The 17,005-nt window shown below is 41.8% G+C and overlaps 1 protein-coding gene across 9 annotated transcripts in view; it reads right to left on the bottom strand.

Annotated features, from left to right (window-relative positions):
- mast4 (microtubule associated serine/threonine kinase family member 4) overlaps nt 1-17,005 on the bottom strand; it is a 167,980-nt gene that overhangs the window by 55,577 nt on the left and 95,398 nt on the right. For 5 of the 9 annotated variants that reach the window (XM_046370374.1, XM_046370372.1, XM_046370373.1 and 2 more), the window contains one exon: nt 13,753-13,833. The exons of 2 other annotated variants lie outside the window; for them this stretch is intronic. In XM_046370374.1, coding sequence (XP_046226330.1) covers nt 13,753-13,833 — 81 coding nt within the window. Of the gene's footprint in view, nt 1-3,317; nt 3,816-13,752; nt 13,834-15,418; nt 15,719-17,005 lie in introns of those variants that run through there. 2 more of the 9 variants (XM_046370379.1, XM_046370377.1) reach the window with 2 other exon arrangements.

Here is a 17,005-nt window from a genome sequence, read left to right as displayed (position 1 = left end):
TGTCTTCTGCAGCGTGGACGTGGATGTCGATTAAGGCAGCCCCACGCACCGCTCTGATTGAGAGGGGTTAGGTTAAATGCGAAAGACACTTTTCAGTTGAATGCATTCAGTTGTTCAACTGACTAGGTATCCCCCTTTCCCTTCCTTTCCAGACAGATCTAATGTCAAGGGTCGGTCCACACAAGAATAGTAATACAAACGTAGTATTGTTATTACACTTCTGCTCAAATCTACTCCCTCACCATGTCCCCATTCTCATAGAGACATGTTGCACCCAAAAAGCCATCACAGCAGGCCGTTTAACTGGAGAGGCAGAGGGCGAAATATACTTACAGGGCCAGGCAACAACAACATTAGTTAGCTAGTTAGTTTATTGTTCAGTGTAAACTGCCACCACAGTACAGGTTAGGCTGTATGAGAGAGTCTCACTCTCGGTGTACAAACGGACGTTGACAGAAAAACCCTTCTCTAAAAAACAACACATTTTAGCAGGACAGCCTTCATCAGTGTTATTTATCCTGTGGTACAGTATACAACTCATGACAGATTAAGAGGGGAGCAAAACGTGATTGTCTAATGACGCTTTATACTGGGAATCAAGGAGCCCAGGGCAAAGACTATACAGAGAAAGTAGGCCAGTCCTGCTCGAGTGCTGTGCCTAGCAAGGTTTGCCAGTCTCAGTGATATGCAAAACCTCTCCGCCTCATTCACAGCCATTATTGTGCACCATGTGAAATCAGCACATAGCTAGCAAGCAATCAGTCTCTCTAGCAATGGAATAGAGCGTTTTTATCAAACAAACCACCGTCTGTTGTGTAAAAAAGGTCAATGGATTCAAGCCAGGTTGATGTTCTTGCCCTTTGTGCGGTTGTCTGTGCCAATGTTTGTACCATGTTGTGCTGCTGCCATGTTGTGTCGCTACCATGTTGTTGTCATGTGTTGCTGCCTTGCTATCTTGTCATCTTATAAGTCTCTCTTTATGTAGTGTTGTCTCTTGTGTGTTCTGTCCTATATTTGTATTTTATTTGTTTGATTTTTAATCCTAGCCCCCGTCCCCACAGGAGGCCTTTTGGTAGGCCGTCAGTGTAAACAATCATTTGTTCTTAACTGACTTGCCCAGTTAAAATAAAGGTTCGGTCTTGTTTGATCGAGGCAACAAAGGAAACCCTGTTGAGAGACAAATTGTGTGGAAATATAAAATCTCTGCTGTTCGTGCATTCTATTACATTCATTTCCTGACGAATGAAACATTACAGTACAATACTTTTCATGTTGTAAATCAAGTAAAAATGTCTTAGATTATGGCTTGTTTACTAGCTTCTAGTTCAGCAAGGCATTAAAATAGCCAATAATTTACAACACTGTTTTCCATTCTTAGCAAATCTAAAGTCTCTCTTATCTTGACCCATGACAGCAACGAGAAGTCATGATTCCTCTTGTTTTTTTTCCATCTTTGAGCTTTTCTTCCTTGTCAAGAGATGTCAGGTGAGCTGACGGCACCCCGATATCCAACAGACAGGCACACAGAAAGAGACAGAAAGAGACAGAAAGAGACAGAAAGAGACAGAAAGAGACAGAAAGAGACAGAAAGAGACAGAAAAAGAGGGGGGGGGGTAGAGATTATGTGCTCTTCCTCCCCAGCTAAAGTATCTGACACTAATGCACTATGAGTCATATTTTGGTCATTGGGGATTACTGCTTTCACAGAAATTATTCTGTTGAACTTGTTAAAACGTAATACGTAACAAATATATTCCCATATTGCATGTCCTTTTAGCCTGAAAGATTCTACTTGAAAAATGGTCATCATATTGTTGTATTAGAAAGAATGTCACAACACAAATATCAGGCACTTCTTCAGGTGGCTGAATGGTTCAAGTGGCATCACAGATAGAAATATAACACAGAGACAATACTAGGCCAATTGTGCGCCGCCCTATGGGACTCCAAATCACAGCCGGATGTGATTCAGCCTGTATTCGAGCCAGGGACTGTAGTGACACCTCTTGCACTGAGATGTAGTGCCTTACACTGCTGCGCCACTTGGGAGCCCAAAATACTTACTGTTAGTATATTTAAAACCAAATATCTGACAAATGGCATGAGAAATATGGCACACATAGGAAATATGAATCTTAAAATAAATATATTTTTAGACTTTTACTCGCGTAGTATTTTACTGGGCGACTTTTACTTGAGTCATTCTCTATTAAGGTGTCTTTACTCTGACTCAAGAGGGGGTACTTTTTCCACCACTGCTCACAAGGGACAACAGCCCTCCCATCTGTTCTCCACATAATCAAATCAGTTATCACTGATATATACATGCTTATTCACTCAAAGCACTAACCAGCAAACCATCTATTGGTGAGCTTTGACCCTGCCCATTTAGGCTACAATCAACTACAGCCCCTCTTACTTTGTTTCAGTTACTCCCAATCAATGTTCTTATACAGAAAAAGACCCCTGGTGATGTGCAGATGAAAATAATAGATTACATGGCATAGTACAGCTTGTCCTGAAAATACAGAGCAGCGAGGACATCCATTTCATATTAAGCTCTTCTTTAATATAAAATAGGTCATGCCGTGGATTATAAATATTATGAGTTTCAGAGGGACTGGACCAAATGCACTAGTTTACACAAAGAACTGGGATGTGAGGAAGAGCGCTATATAACTTACAATCCTCTGGACGATGCAGTGCTACAGTGATATACTGTCACAGTACTATGAAAGGTGATTGTATGAAACTTAAACTCCAAAGACAATCTTCAAGACACACCTACAGTTTTCATGGGAAGAAAACAATTATATATTTGGCTTATGTTCTAATGAGGTACCAGATAGATTCATAGGAATCTGTGATAATCTCAAATAATATTCCTAAGAGTCGACACTCCTTTATTCCAATTTAAGGAAACGTGGTAATCATACTGTGTTGGTAAACATCCTCTATAGAGTATGGCCCACAAGATACTGCCTTGATAGGAATCAAACATTCCCCCAGCGTTACAGCGCCACAAGGCTCAATCCTACACAATAGGGAAGCAGCAACACCCAACTTACGGTGCTGCGTTAACGTCATCACAAAGCATCTCAGATGACCACAACAAGACAACACATTCGCCTTCCCTGGTTCACAGTCCTTCCCTGGTCTGTCCAATTCAAAAAGGTAGAAGAAAGAATAGGCTTGGTTCTCTACCAAACTCTGAATTCTTAAACACTCTGGCTGCTGAGTCCCAAGTAGCCTACATATGACAGAAGAACCAAACCTACACTCACTGAACAAAACATACTGTTTGTCATCAAGGTTACCTTTTGGATCGTCTGAGCATGGCCCCGCTGAGAAAGTGTGGCATGGTAAAGTTGGAGAGCACCGTCCACAGACTGGAGTCCGACATTGTGCCAAAGTCATGCCAGCCTCCTCCAGGAAGCGGGACGTGGGGTCTCAGAAGACACGGCGAAGAGAAGCGCCGGGTGTCAGTGACATGGGGGTGGGGGCGACCCATCCCCTACAACAGTCCCAGCGACAAGCACCCCTACTCAAACAGACACCCTCCTCCTCCAAGGCTGCAAACTTACACTGCTGTACGGGCACATCTGCAGCCAGCTGCGGCATACACACACACTGGCAGAGCAGACACTGCAGCGTCCTTTAACTGCTGTCCCAAAAACCAAAAAATAAAAAGTACTCCAGGGATTGCCAACACTTTAACATCAGGTGGTTATAAGCCTCTATGACAGGGACACCTTATAACAGCATAGTTTTGCTTTTCCTGTCTGTGTATATCTGTATCCCATACACTCACTCAACCTGCTCCCTCTCTACCAGCTCAACATGCTCCATATCATGTAACAGGCGGCATCTACCACTCCGCGTCCCAGGCAGGGGGAGGGGTTAGTGTGGCGCTGCATCATCAGCAGACATTGCGGTGCATTCACAGCTTTCACAATCTGGCTCCCCTCCAGAACGTCCCATGGGCTGGCCGGTCTTAAACACACATTCTTGACAGTTGGCTGTTGAATTTGGCTGAGATCAGCCTGCATGTGTGTGTTAAAAGGGGGGCTGGGCAGGCAGCTGGGTAAGAGGCATGCAGCCACACGATCAACAGGAGATAGCATGGCGTCAGTGATCTCAGTCAGGTTCCTGTTACACAGTGTGCCTCCACCTGAGGAGCCTGGTGAGATGCCTCTCCCTGAGGGGAAACACGTGTGTCCCGTAAACTCCAAAGACAATCTTAAAGACACACCTACAGTATTCATGGGAAGAAAACAATTATATATTTGGCTTATGTTCTCCAAAGACTCATTAACCCACTCAAGGAAAAAGAATGGGAACCAATTACGGGACACAGGCATTGATTACTCACTAATGCAGTACTCCAAAACAGTGGCCAAAGTACAACCAAGGAGTCTTTCCTGAAACCACGTTACCTGACCAGGAAGAAATCCTGGCTCTATCTAGCTGTAGATGTTCTTCTGTCTGCATTGCATGGAGACTTGCTATGGTTCTATCGTACAATCATATGACCTGGCCAAGAAAAGTCACTTTCTGTAAAAACCCAGAGTCCCTTGATGATAAGGTCACATGGTATAAAAACTCAGGGTCCCTTGATAAGGTCACATGCTCTAAAAACTCAGGGTCCCTTGATGATAACAAGGTCAGATAGTCTGTAAAAACTCAGGCTCACTTGATAACAAGGTCACATGGTCTGTAAAAACTCAGGCTCACTTGATAACAAGGGCACATGGTCTGTAAAAACTCAGGCTCACTTGATAACAAGGTCACATGGTCTGTAAAAACTCCTTGTCGGGACATTGGTGTGGCTGGGTTCCGGATTGGATGTGCGCTGTGTTAAGAAGCAGTGCGGCTTGGTTGGGTTGTGCTTAACATAGTTTGAGAAAAGCTAAGACATGTACCATGTGACTACATTTTTGTGTATTTTACCCCCTTTTCTCCCCATTCTCGATCTTGTCTCATCGCTGCAACTCCCCAACGGGCTTTGGAGGCGAAGGACGAGTCATGCATCCTCCGAAACATGACCTGCCAAACCGCACTTCTTAACACCCGCCCGCTTAACCTTAACCTGGAAGCCAACTGAACCAATGTGTAGGAGGAAACACAGTTCACCTGACGACTATTGTGATGAGTCCAAAGATCACATTTTTTTTATAAATCTGACTTTTAGTCCATGAGAATACATTATTTTAATGATTATTTTAAGCATTAGCGTTAGAGTCAAAAAGGTAAATTATTAATATTAAAAATAAATACAAATTGATATCAACGCCAAACACGGTAATGTCTTTGCTGAACCTAAGAAATGTTGACAGTTGACAGGACTTTGTGGAGTGGATTTACAAAGGATTTAAGTGGACAAATAAAATAGGTTTTTCGAAGAATTTCCACATTTACAAGGAGGAAGGTCTATCCTGACAGACCTTATGGGTCCTTGAGGCAAATGTGTTAAGCATTAGGAAAGACAACTACATACAAATTTAAGTCTCCACATACAACGTTTCATGTCTCTTTAAGTGTGACCGCTGGGGCGGCAGCGTAGCCTAGTGGTTAGAGCGTTGGACTAGTAACCAGAAGGTTGCGAGTTCAAACCCCCGAGCTGACAAGGTACAAATCTGTTGTTCTGCCCCTGAACAGGCAGTTAACCCACTGTTCCCAGGCTGTCATTGAAAATAAGAATGTGTTCTTAACTGACTTACCTGGTTAAATAAAGGTCAAATTAAAAAACAGCACCACCTATAGGTGGTGATCTGACGTGCTAATTCTCTTGCCCTTGTTTTACAGTAATGGGCTGCAAATATTTTAGGGGAAATTATGCATTCTGTGCAGCACAGCAATTAGCCGAGTAGACTAATTCATTAATCCTGATTAAAGTTCACTATGTTCTCTGGAATCACTGTGAAACATTATTGTCCTGATGGCTAATATTACACATAGGGGATGACTGACACCAGACACTTGACTTCAAAGGATTTGTACTTAAAATGGATTAGCTGATGGATACTCAGCCTGCCCTTGGTGGTTAGCCTAGCGAGTCGTCATCTCATTTGCTCATTGACTGGTTAGCATTGGCAAGCTAATGTAGCGACTGATTTGTCTTTTGTTACTTAAAGGGTAATCTCACATGGACAGCGCAAGTATCTGACCAAACAGGCAAGATTTTATTTCTGAGTTAAGCAACGTCATGTCTACTTAACAGGTAAGCATGACCACTAGTAGAAAAAAATCTAAACAAGACAATACTGTAAAATAAATGTACAAAGTGACAATGTCCTGCTGACAGGGTAAACAAACTTGAGAAATCTAACAAGCATGCTAATGTCTGAGGTGTTCACCATATTTGTCAGTGAAGACCTTCCCATTGGTTACTCACAATGTGACACTAAAAACAGTAAACACAGGGCATACTTATGATACCCATTCAAGGACAGGTCAATTACAGAGTCAAATTTCAAATAAACAAACATGCCAACATTTTTGATAGGAAAAGCAAAATGCAGATAGAATAAAATAGCATCAATGATGTGATGATTTTGGAGAGCCTCACTTTCCTATTTATTCTCAATTAATAGGTTTTCTAGTTTCAACTAGGAATATTACAACAATAATACTGTATTGCACAAATGCTGCAATCTTTGTGAAATTGATTCACTTGAACTAGGCTTCTGCTCCTCTCAACGGAAATGTAAGTGTAGTTAGCAGCACAAGTTGGTCAGAGGTGATGTGAGGGGGCGTTGTGCTACTCATTGATGAACACTTGGCTGTCAAGGACTTTGTCTTTCATACTGTCTGTATATTGACAACTGAAAGTATGTCTGGCATAAACACATGCACTGCCAATGGCTTATAGGATGTATAGCATATTCTATAAAGAATATTCCTGACAAACACTACACAAACGGTATAAATGACAACATTCCCCTCCAAACATCACCAATAGTAACCACAAACACATTTACACTACAAAAGTGACATGAGCATTAAACTGGGGCATACATGTGCCTTGTCATCACAGTTTGAAACGTTTATTTATCCAAAATAAGAATAAGTCACTAAATTCATAATGGTTACTCTTGAACTTCACTAATTAAAATCCGGGGCCTCATTTATAAAAGTTAGGTACATTTCACAATAAATATTTATGTGGATCATTGCTAAAAATACATAAGTATAACAATATTGATGAATAAACTTGGCGTACACCATGTTTCCCGTTATAAAATCAGACCTGTACTAAAACTGTGCGCGAGTGAAATATCATTAGCTTGAAAAACACACACCATTCACCTTTTATGGTGACAATTAACACCCTTAATTTGCTGTATAATTTGGAACTATTGGAATTAGGCAACGGCAGTTTCTAAAAGAGCAATGGTACATTTTATCAAATGTTTTTGGTATTTGGCAGAATATTTTATATTTTGCAGTAACTTATGCTGTATTTGGCAAAGTACTGTGAAAATTAACAAAATAAAAAAGAAATGGCCAATTGTTGTGAACCCGCCAGCAGAACATTTCAATTCAACAATGTCTGTATTGACTTTACCTCAAAACTTAATACGCTCAACTTTTCGCAAATTCTGACATTGTCTAAGGCTACACATTTTTTTAACAGTACCTACAGTAGTGATGGCAGGTAGCCTTGGGCCAGTAACCGAAAGGTTGCTGGTTCGAATACCCAAGCCGACAAGGTTAAAAATCTGCCAATGGGCCCTTGAGCAATGCACATTACCCTAATACGCTCCAAGGGTGCCGTACTACAATGGCTGACCCTGTAAAACACCACATTTCACTGCACCTATCCCATGGAAAGTATTCAGACCCCTTGACTTTTTCCACATTTTGTTCCTTTACAGCCTTATCATAAAATTGATTAAATGAAAACATTTCCTCAATCTACACACAATACCCCATAATTACAAAGCGAAAACAGTGATTGCTAATTCATATAACTATTAAAAACAGAAATACATAAGTAGCAACTTGATTGGAGTCCACCTGTGGTAAATTCAATTGATTGGACATGATTTGGAAAGGCACACACCTGTCTATACAAGGTCCCACAGTTGACAGTGCACATCAGAGCAAAAACGAAGTAATGAGGTTGAAGGAATTGTCCGTAGAGTTCCGAGACAAGATTGTGTCAAGGAAGAGATCTGGGGAAGGGTACCAAAAAATGTCTGCAGCATTTGAAGGTCCCCAAGAACACAGTGGCCTCCATCCTTAAATGGAAGAAGTTTGGAACCACCAAGACTCTTGTTAGAGCTGGCCGCCTGGCCAAACTGAGCAATCGGGGGAGAAGGGCCTTTGTCAGAGTGACCATGGGGTTCTTGGTCACTTCCCTGACCGAGTGCCAGAGTTGCTCTGTGGAGATGGGAGAACCTTCCACAGAAGGACAACAATCTACGCAGCACTCCACCAATCAGGCCTTTATGGTAGAGTGGCCAGACGGAAGCAAAAACTCAGTAAAATGCCTGAAATCCTTTGATTGGTCCAGCGAGAGCCCGGACTTGAACACGATCGAACATCTCTAAAGAGACCTGAAAATAGCGATGCTCCCCATCCAACCTGACAGAGCTTGAGAGGATCTGCTTCGAATAATGGGAGAAACTCCCCAAATACAGGTGTGCCAAGCTTTTAGCGTCATACCCAAAAATAATCGAGGCTGTCATCTTTGCCAAAGGTGCTTCAACAAAGTACTGAGTAAAAGATCTGAATACTTATGTAAATGTGTTCCGTTTTCTTTTTTTTAAATAAACGTTCAAACATTTCTAAAAACCTGTTTCTGCTTTGTCATTATGGAGTATTGTGTGTAGATTGATGAGGGGGGAAAACAATTCAATACATCTTAAAATAGGCTGTAACATAACAGAATATGGAAAAGTCAAGGGGTCTGAATACTTTCCCGAATGCACAGTACATTCTTCAATATAAAATAACTGCCTGTTCATCTGTTAAATCAGACTGTTATAAACTGGGCTGCCAATGAGATCTTGTACAGAAAAACTTAAAATACATAGCTTATCCATTTACTAGGCCCAATTAAATGAGTAATGTGCATGGTCATTTGTATGGCTACTTTGGGACCGCATAATGGCAAGAAAAGGTGAGGAATTTACTCTGCAATGGTTATGAAAATGAAATGGATAGGGAATGTATTCTCATGTCTATTATTATTTTATTTAACCTATTTAACAACCTATTTAACCTTTATTTAACTAGGCAAGTCCGTTAAAAACACATTCTTATTTACAATTTTGGATTTTTTTTTAAACGGATTTTCGCTCTTCTTACTAACGTCATATGGCTGCATCTTGCTATGAAGCGATGTTTTCCTTTATGTATGCTTGTGCGTGTCATCAAAATGTGCATACGTATGGTCTGAATATTGCATGGCGGTAAGGAATGTTTTTATCAATGCCAACTTTAGCAGGAAAATGTTGGAGAATATTATGTACGTACGGAACGTTTATAAATGAGGCCCGGTAGCCTATCAATCAAACAAACTCCTATCCCCTTTGTCCTGTCCCTCCCATCCCAAATACATTGGTGAAAGAGGGGAGAAGACTAGGGATTCTGGAAACATTAATGAACCAGAATGGTTAGTACAACAAAAGGAGGGATCGGGCTCAATGACCCTGCTGAATATTTGAAACCAGAGGAACCTACTCCAGGAACAAAAGGCTGATTCAGGGCAGCTCGGCAGGCGACAACAAGATACAGTGAAGAGGACCGTGTGACCTGCATCTCTGACAGCATTAGTGTGCCGAGAGGAGAGAAAATAAGGACTTAGGGAAAGAGCGAAGAGAGAGAAAATTGAAGGGGAACAATCTGGGAGACAGCCATGTCCCCCTCCTACTCGGTCACTTCTCCAGATGATACAGACTCCCTTTGAAGTCTTGACAAGAATCAGCCAGAGTAGCAAGCAGTACAGGCTCACAGACCAGAATATACTCATATAGAAACTATTGACTAGGGCTAGGTTTGGCCAGATACATCACAATACAATATTATCACGATACTTAGGTGCTGATACGATATGCATTGAGAGTCTATATTTATCACGATTCGATACTGCAATGTTATTGTGATTCGATGTTCCAAACATACTGCTCACGAGATGTCTGCTGCAGAGGGACAAGAGAGAGCCATAATAAAGACAAGTTTTGCTCAGTGCTGAAAACATGCTGGCTTACCATTTAAAAAGAAGATTGTGGCCAAGCTATAAGAGGATAAATAGTGAAGTTGTGGCACAGGTACAGACAACTAGCGATAGCTAACGTTAACTACCTAGCAACAAATGGTGAACCAGAAAGTATAATACATCAGAAGGAGGAATCGGGCTCAATGACCCAGTTGAATATGCAAAACCAGAGGAACCTACCCCAAGAACAAAAGGCTAATTCAGGGCAGCTCGCCAGGCTACACATCAAGAGACAGTGAAGAGTTAGACTGTTTTTCCTGCTACCGCACGACAAGCGATACCAGAGCGTCAAGTCTAGGACCAAAAGGCTGCTCAACAGCTTCTACCCCCAAGCCATTAGACTACTGAACAATTCATAAAAATCACCACTGGACAATTTACATTGACAGCCCCCCCATGTCTTGTACACTGCTGCTTCTCGCTGTTTGTTTGTTACCTATGCATAGTGACTTAGCCCCCACCTACATGTACAGATTACCTCAACTAGCCTGTACCCCTGCACACTGACTCGGTACCGGTGCCCCCTGTATATAGCCTCGTATTGTAATTCTTATTGTGTTACTTGTTATTACTACTTTTTATTTTAGTCTACTTGGTAATATTTTCTTCTCCTTGAACTGCTCTGTTGATTAAGGGCTTGTAAGTAAGCATTTCACAGTAAAGTCTACACTGTTGGTTAAGGGCTTGTAAGTAAGCATTTCACGGTAAAGTCTACACTGTTGGTTAAGGGCTTGTAAGTAAGCATTTCACGGTAAAGTCTACACTGTTGGTTAAGGGCTTGTAAGTAAGCATTTCACGGTAAAGTCTACACTGTTGGTTAAGGGCTTGTAAGTAAGCATTTCACGGTAAAGACTACACTGTTGATTAAGGGCTTGTAAGTAAGCATTTCACGGTAAAGTCTACACTGTTGATTAAGGGCTTGTAAGTAAGCATTTCACGGTAAAGTCTACACTGTTGATTAAGGGCTTGTAAGTAAGCATTTCACGGTAAAGTCTACACTGTTGATTAAGGGCTTGTAAGTAAGCATTTCATGGTAAAGTCTACACATGTTGTATTCCGCACGTGGCAAATAAAGTTTGATTTGAAGAGGACAGAGTGACCTATCTCCGACATTATAAGTGTGAAAAGCGAAGAGGAGAGAAAACAAGGACATCGGGAGAGAGAAAAGTTAAGGGGAACACTCAGGTCGACAGCCATGTCCCCCTCCGTCACTTCCCCAGATGAGTCTCTTTGAAGTGCTGACATGCATCAGCCATAGTAGTGTGAAGCACGGGCTCACAGACTGGGTCGTTTCTATAAGAGTCAATTCTGCTATTGACTAGGGCTGGGGATTGCCAGGGACCTTATGATATGATTATATCGCGATACTTGGGTATACAACATGCATTGTGATTCTATTTGTAACATGAAAACATGTCGGCTTATTATTTAAAAAGAAGATTGAGGCCAAGCTACAGTATAGGCTGAGAAATACCGAAGTTTTGGCCCAGGTACAGCCAACTAGTGATATACATGGGGCTCTATTTTCAGCTGGCGTTAAAGCCAGCTCTAGTGTCAAACGCATACTCTTTGGGAATTTCGACTTGATAAAGCCAGTGCTCTAATATTTTCCAAAACCTGGTCTTAGTAGTAATGCAATTGGTTAGGGTATGAATTTTTACAGCGGAGGCACACAGTAGCCTAATCAATAGCTGACTAAACTCCACTCCAGATAATCAATAATCAAATATAATTTCCTTGATGAGATTCAATTGGCATATGCGCATCTGCGCTGAGATGTCATCTTGTTGAAGTATGGATTTCAGCAAACAAAGAAAGGCACGCAACTACCGAGGACAAACTTAGGTACAAGGTAAGCATTTCATAATTTACATTTTTAGAAGTATTGACCATGGGTGAAACGATGTAGTCGGAGCTAAATTCCACAAAGTCTCTGCTCCACTCCGTGTGTGGAGTTCATCAGAAACTTAATTCACTATGGAGTGGAGTCTATAAAATGTTTTATAAAAAAAAAAATGATATCACAAGAAGCAAAACAGTCAGACATTCCAGTTGTTTCTTTACATTGGACATAGTTTTTGTCCATGAATCTTCTGTGAAAAGTTTGGCTTGCTTAAGCGATGCACATCGAATGAAAAGTGTCAGTGACTATAGGAAGTCTGTTTAGGAACAAACTATTTAACAATAAACTGCTTATTGTTTTATAATTTTGTTTTAAAAAACTGCATCTTTCACTTTCATCTGTTGGACATAACTGTCAAAATGTGGGAATTCCGATCGATGTCCTTGATACTGAATCCGCGTGTAGCTTAGGCTATTTTCCTGTTCCTTTGTTTACCTTTCATTTAAATTTTAGCCAATTAGCAGAAGCTCTTATCCAGAGCGACTTACAGGAACCATTATGGTTAACTGCCTTGCAGATTTTTCACCTGGTTGGTTCAGGGATTTGAACCAGCGACCATTCGGTTAATAGCCTTAGAGTTAAGAGCGTTTGGCCACCATTAACAGGCCATATCATGCGATGGTAAGCTAATCTTTTTATAACGTTTGGCGAATGTCCAATTGTCCACGGCTCGTACATGCAGTGCCTTTCTGAAAAAGTACACCCCCCCCCCAAACTCGTTCAAAACAACTGGTAATTCTGGAAAAAAACAAGGTCAAAGAATGACGTCAGTTATGTTCAGGTGCGAAAGTCGAAGCTATAGAAAGAGTCAGAGTTCCCGAGTTGGAATTCTGAGTTGGGTGACTGTAGCTAGCTAGCTACGTCTAAACAAAAGACTCCACTATGCAAGCAACCACTTCAATGTAAATGTTACTGTTAACAACTTCTGTATCCTGTGCATGTGAGAAATACACTTGGATTTGATTTGATATAGTGTGTGTTTACATGAGACGGTAAATGTGAAGAACCACATGACCTGCATCAAAGTAAGATTAGGATATAGGCCAAGGGCTAGATGGTGTATATTTACTACTACTTTTATTTACTAATTTCACCACTTATTCTTGAAATCTTTGGTTGTTTCCTTACACTGTGAATCCTTAGAGATGGGTGGGGTTTAAAAGGATGTGAACGACACTGAACGGGTGGAGGCAAAGAAGAGCTCTTCAGTAGGTGTACCAAAATATTCACGGGCCATTTTCTCAAATGTGGAGTTTCAAGTTTAACTTTCAAAGCAGAATTACTTTCCCATTGTTCAACTGTAGTGTATGATATACCATTTTCTAGCTCAGCCTCTACTTTCATCCAAAGTAAAAAATTAATTTAAAAAATACAATTTTACATTTTGCTACATGGGACCAAATCCAGGTGGTGGGTCACATATAAGCCCTGTGTCTTCCTATTCCATCAAAGCTGCTCCAAAAGCAGCATATTTCAGAGAGAAATCCAAAAACAGACTTCTGTCAGAATAAAGAGATGATTGCATGCAATTTCGACTCAACCATTCACAATCCAGCACGATTTGTTCCTCAACCCCCAAAAACAAAATGGCCTTGATAGTCGAAAAAGAGCTTGTAACGCTTACCTCCAAAAATGAAACGCGTGCAGCGGGCTGAGCGGGCTGCAAGGACTTGTGGGTGTCGGGCTCAAGCTTCGGGGCGTGAGGCTGGAAGTTAAATGTAAGTTTTGTAAATAGTGATTCCTTTAGCACACTAAATTTGCACAGGACAACGGTTACTCTCACTTAGAAGGCCTGAGGGGATTTGGGCTGATGTATGCAGACACATACCCTGATGTATGCAGACACATATCCTAGCTAGCTGACATACATTTATCACAGCATAACAAATGGTCCCCTTTGAAATGAAACAAAATGGTGTTCTGGAAATAGGTCTGTCTACCCACACAACACAGGTTTAACTTCTTAGAGGATTAGAAACTGTTTGGTCTTTGAGGTTTGATTGGTTTAAGCGATTATAATAGAAAGGGTCCAAACTATCCACACAGGTGGAGAGTGAAACCTGAAACAGGTACACAATGAAACCAACTCCTCCTTGAAATCTGAGGAATTCATAAATGCTATGAGAAGGCAAATCATGTAACATAGGCCTTCTTGTGTTACTTTGATTGATTAGATTTAGTTGATTTACTAAATATTTTATTAACTCTATTTCTTGAACTGCACTGTTGGTTAAGGGCTTGTATGTAAACATTTCACTACACCTGTTGTATTTGACACATGTGACAAATAAGATGTGATTTGATTCTAGTCCTTTACAGTAACTTCACTGGCAAGGAAAGAAAGCTCACTTCTTAAAGGTCTTCACTTTACATGTGATAGATATATTTTAGCCCTCCAAACCAGTGTTAACTGAGTTATCCAAATAGAAAAATCTGACAGACTTTTGCCTGCTATCATAGCAGTTAGTAGACAAAATCTATAATGATTAGAAAATAATAGTATCTCAACAGTATCGGTTGTCCATGATTAAACACTGGTATTGTTCCATAGAGCTGATGAATTCAAAATCAAACCATATAGACTTTCCTGTCAGTAATGACACTGAACTGGATCTAAATTGAATGAGTAGGCAACACGTATGTGCCTACAGAGCAATACCTGCACTTGCGCTAGCTTAAGCCTCGGAGGACGCAAACAAACATGTGCCTTGGTGACCAGAGAGCCACCGGCTCATGGGTCATTACACTAAGAACTAATCTGTGTGATGTGCAATAGGAAAACAACAGGGCCATAACAGAGCCTGTGTTGTCTGCTGAGCAGATTACTGTGACTGGTAGTAGGCAGGAGCCATTAGCCAACAAGGCCTTGGGTATAAGACTACTCTACTGCCAATCAACTTAACGATCATGCCTCACAAATGCATGCCATTTAATAGTCACACTGTCACAATGATTTAGTGGCGTGTTTCGGTATATGTGAGTATGTCTGAGTGTGTTTCAGTGTGTCGTCACAAACAAACAGAGAGGTTGTGCGGCAGTCCTCTGCTCGACACGCACACACACACAGTCCCTGTCGCTAAATCAATGCAGAGGATTTGACATCACACATCCTGCTGCGTACGCTGCTACAGTACTGAAGCTGTATGTGGCAATGCTGCATAATGCTAAACGCTCCACAACGCTTGTTGTAGCTACAGAGGAAAAACAACAACAACAAAAGGTGCAGCAGCAGGGGCCAATGAAGCTGTCTGCTGCAGTGTGGAGCAGAAAAGAAAGAAAAAAATACTCACTCCAATGTCAGTCCTGGAATCCTCAGCCTCTCCCGCTGGGCTTTCATGGCTGAACTGTGCTCGCCCGCTCTATTGTGCACATGATATATTCACACCACTCAGCCACCCCGCTTATCCTCTACCCTGCACTGAACTGACAAAGAGCCAGAGCCAGTCACCACCATAGAGGAATGGGGCTAGCCTAACCCTCTCCTCCAACAACAAAATGAGGGGGAGGAGGGGAAAGAATAGGGGAAACGGCAACAACACTGCAGCTTGTTTCGGGTCCTTCCACCACGTTCCACCTTGTGGTTGTCAGAGGAGATCGTCAGCCTGAGGTGGCAGGGAGGGTGGGGGAAGGCAGCACAATACCCCCTTTTCCCCTCCCTTCACACACACCCTCCCCTCTATTTTGCAAATGCTCACACTCACTCATTCGCGTCTCCTCCACCCCTTTCTTCCACTGACTGGTGATTCACTACAGCAACATCATAGCTCACAATGTATTCATCCTATATTCTGTTGATCCTTCTTGCCATGCTATACAGTATGCTGTCCATCCTTCTCATCCTCTATGCAGTCTATCCTTTCCATCACGTCATCATGACTGGTCCTGACATCGCAGGGTGTCCTCACAGCACACAATGTCACTGCAGGGCTACATTCATTTCCATATCTCCTCCATTCAAAACCATGTCATACTAGAAAATGTGCACCCTACATTTGTCATTCCTAACTGTGGATTTCCAACATCTAGAATAAAGCAATGGAAGACATGAGCAGTCATTTTGGGGGAAGGCGCAAGAGCATGCCTCAGAAGGCTAATAATATAGTGGGAAGATCCCCCACTACACTTATCCTCCTGCCCCCCACCACCCCTGCAGTGCTTTAGTACACCCCTGGGGCAAGTGCTTATTCAGCGATAAAACACACCCTGACGTGCATCATCTGCCATTTACTGTTGTACAATATATATTGCTAAATAATCATGGTGTACTCTACGTAACATACGTCGAGTCAATAACTACATTATTGATAGTCTATCATGATGATAATATACTGGAGGATCAATTAGAAAACAGCCAAGGAGAGACTTTCAGTCACTTCAAAGTATACAGGGAATTGGGTCTTTAAATAGCTGTGAAATACACTAATGGACTGTAGATGGGCTACAGGCTATGCAGTCAAGCTGTCTGTGGACTCAAATGTTTCTCTGGAAGCACATTCGATGTAGATTGAAGAGCGGAAAAAGTGCCGGCCAACAGTGCAGTCAACTGTTTCCAGGACTCCTTCCAAACAGCCTATCACAGAGTGCAGAGTGAAGCAGACAGACAGATAATGCACAAATGTTGCCTCTCTTCAGAAAACCTATCAATTGTTTATTACTGGGAGCCAGGTTTTAGGAAAAAAGCTCTTTTGTAGATGACTGAGCATTGCATCGGCTGCAGCAGTAGAGCAGGCAGGGGGGGAGAGCAGGCAGTAACTGGGACATGACAAGGTATGTACCTCTAGTACATCAGAACTAGGGCAGGCATACCTCACACCAACAGCCACGCCAAGATCCACTCATTCATTTTGTAGCGTAGCAACCTAACATAGCGACTCTAC

Source organism: Oncorhynchus gorbuscha, linkage group LG11, assembly GCF_021184085.1.
Source record: "Oncorhynchus gorbuscha isolate QuinsamMale2020 ecotype Even-year linkage group LG11, OgorEven_v1.0, whole genome shotgun sequence".
NCBI classification, from domain to species: domain Eukaryota; kingdom Metazoa; phylum Chordata; class Actinopteri; order Salmoniformes; family Salmonidae; genus Oncorhynchus; species Oncorhynchus gorbuscha.
The sequence above is the reverse complement of the archived record's forward strand: the minus strand, read 5'-3'. Positions and strand labels throughout refer to the sequence as shown.